Source organism: Penaeus chinensis, chromosome 37, assembly GCF_019202785.1.
Source record: "Penaeus chinensis breed Huanghai No. 1 chromosome 37, ASM1920278v2, whole genome shotgun sequence".
NCBI classification, from domain to species: Eukaryota; Metazoa; Arthropoda; class Malacostraca; order Decapoda; family Penaeidae; genus Penaeus; species Penaeus chinensis.
In genome coordinates, this window is record NC_061855.1 from 3,060,152 (window position 1) to 3,062,651 (window position 2,500).

At 30.8% G+C, this 2,500-nt stretch overlaps 1 protein-coding gene across 1 annotated transcript in view; it reads left to right on the forward strand.

The window, feature by feature from the left end:
* The window catches only part of LOC125045722 (facilitated trehalose transporter Tret1-like), a 23,241-nt gene that overhangs the window by 12,812 nt on the left and 7,929 nt on the right, over nucleotides 1-2,500 (forward strand). Inside the window, exon 4 of the mRNA XM_047643153.1 lies at nucleotides 2,042-2,177. Within this exon, the coding sequence (XP_047499109.1) occupies nucleotides 2,042-2,177 (136 nt within the window). The remainder of the gene's footprint in view (nucleotides 1-2,041; nucleotides 2,178-2,500) is intronic.

The following is a 2,500-nucleotide window of genomic DNA, read 5'->3' on the forward strand; positions in this document are numbered from 1 at the left end:
TGATAATCAGAGGGATAATAATGATAATAACCTTGATAATGATAATAATAACAATAATAATAATAACAGAGATACTACTACAACTACAATTAATAATGATTATTATTATTATAATAAGAATGTTGATAATAATGATCATGATAATTTTTAAAAAAAATGATAATGGTAATGATAATAATAACAATGATAATAATAATAATAGTAATAATAAAAAATAATGATAATAATAATAATAATAATAATGATAATGATAATGATAATAATAATAATAATAACGATAATAATTATAATAATGATAATAATAATGATAATAATAATAATAATAATGATAATGATAATGATAATAATAATAATAATAACAATAATAATTATAATAATGATAATAATAATAACAATAATAATTATAATAATGATAATAATAATGATAATAATAATAATAATAACGATAATAATTATAATAATGATAATAATAATATGATGATCATAATAATAACATTGATTGTTGTTCTTGTTGCTGATGTTATTATCATTATTAGTAGTACTAGCATTTTCATCATTATTATTATCATTATCACTATCATTATTATTATTATCACTGTGACTGTAAAATCATCAACAACAGTGTCAATTACACACACGTATCATTCGCGTTTGTGTGTGTGTGTGTGTGTGTGTGTGTGTGTGTGTGTGTGTGTGTGTGTGTGTGTCTGCCAAGCACTAAAACCTGTCCAAGAGGAATTTGCAAATGAGCTAAAGGTCATACGCACACACATACATACATACGTACATACATGCATACATACATATACATACAGGCACACACATACATACGCACACACGCAGACACACACAGAGGGGGGGGGGGGAGGTACACGTACACACGCACACAAACACACACACACACACACACACACTAACACACACACAAATACACACACACGCACACACTCACACAGAGGTGGGGGGGAAGGGGGGTATTTACGTACACGTACACACACAAACACACACACACACACACACACACGCACGCACACGAAAAACAAAACAAAGAGAGTTTGCGAAACACCCGAGTGGCCGCTGAAACACAGAAGTATATAACCTAAAAAAGCTACCATTACTTGCAATAAAATGCGGTCTTTTTCTACGTATGTTTTTATCTCTTTGTTCCTGACTATCAATTTTACGTCATTTATTTTTCTTTTACTGTTATCATCATTATTATTATGATTATTATTGTTGTTGTTGTTGTTCTTATTGTTATTGTTGTTCGTTGTAGTTGTAATTAACAACTGTATAAATAAACGAAGAAAAAAAATATTTTGTAAACATAAATGACTATAACTGATTATTTCGTGTTTAAAAGACACTTCCACTTTCTACAAATATCAATGAATAAAGAAAAAAAAAAACTAAATATTAAGTTTGTTTCTGTAAATATTAACGAATACAGAGAAAATACCAGAATATTTTTTTTTTTCTGTAGACATTAACGAATACAGAGAAAATACCTGAATATTACGTAAAATTCTGTAAACATTAACGAATATACAAAAAAAAAAATTTTTTTTTTTCTATAAAACATTAACGAATATAGAAAATAAAACTAAATATTTCGTGTTTTTTTCTTGTAAACATTAACGAATAAAGGACAAAAAAAATATTTCGTTTTTTTCTGTAAACTAACGAATATAGAGAAAATACCTAAATATTTCGTTTTTTTTTCCTGTAAACTTTAACGAATACAGAAAAAAAACCCTGAATATTTAGTTTTTTTCTGCAAACATTAACGAATATAGAAAAAATACCGGATTTTTTTTCTGTAAACATTAACGAATACAGAGAAAATACCTGAATATTTAGTTTTTTTTTTTTCCTGTAAACATTAACGAATAACAGAGAAAATACCTAAATATTTCGTTTTTTTCCTGTAAACATTAACGAATACAGAGAAAATACCTGAATATTTCTCTTTTTCTGTAAACATTAACGAATACAGAGAAAATACCTGAATATTTCTTTTCTTTTTTTTCTCTGCACTTAGGTCGCTTTTGCCCTGATAGTCGCCGCGTCTCGTCTTGAAGTGGGCCTAGTGATCGGATGGTCTGCAGTGTTGCCAAAGCTCAGGGCGGACAATGCGACGAGTTTTACGGTCACCGATCAGGATGTTACTTGGCTTGGTAATGATGACGGAAATGATGGATTGGTGAAGTTTTGAAATTGGCTTGGTAGGCGTGCGTGTGTGTGTGGGGGGGGGGGAGGGATGGGGGTGTTCGTGTGTTTTGGGGGGATGGGTGGGTTGTGTGTGTGTGTGTGTGTATGTGTGTGTGTGTCGGGGGGGGGGGGGTTGTGTGTGTTCGTGTTTGTGTTTGTGTGCATGTGTGTATGTCTGTTTTTATTTCTCTTTTCGTCGTGACTGTTTGTCTTAATTCATGAACTAGTCCGAGTAAATACTCCCCCCCCCTCTTTCTCTCTCTTCCCCGCTTCCTTTTCTCCTTTTTTC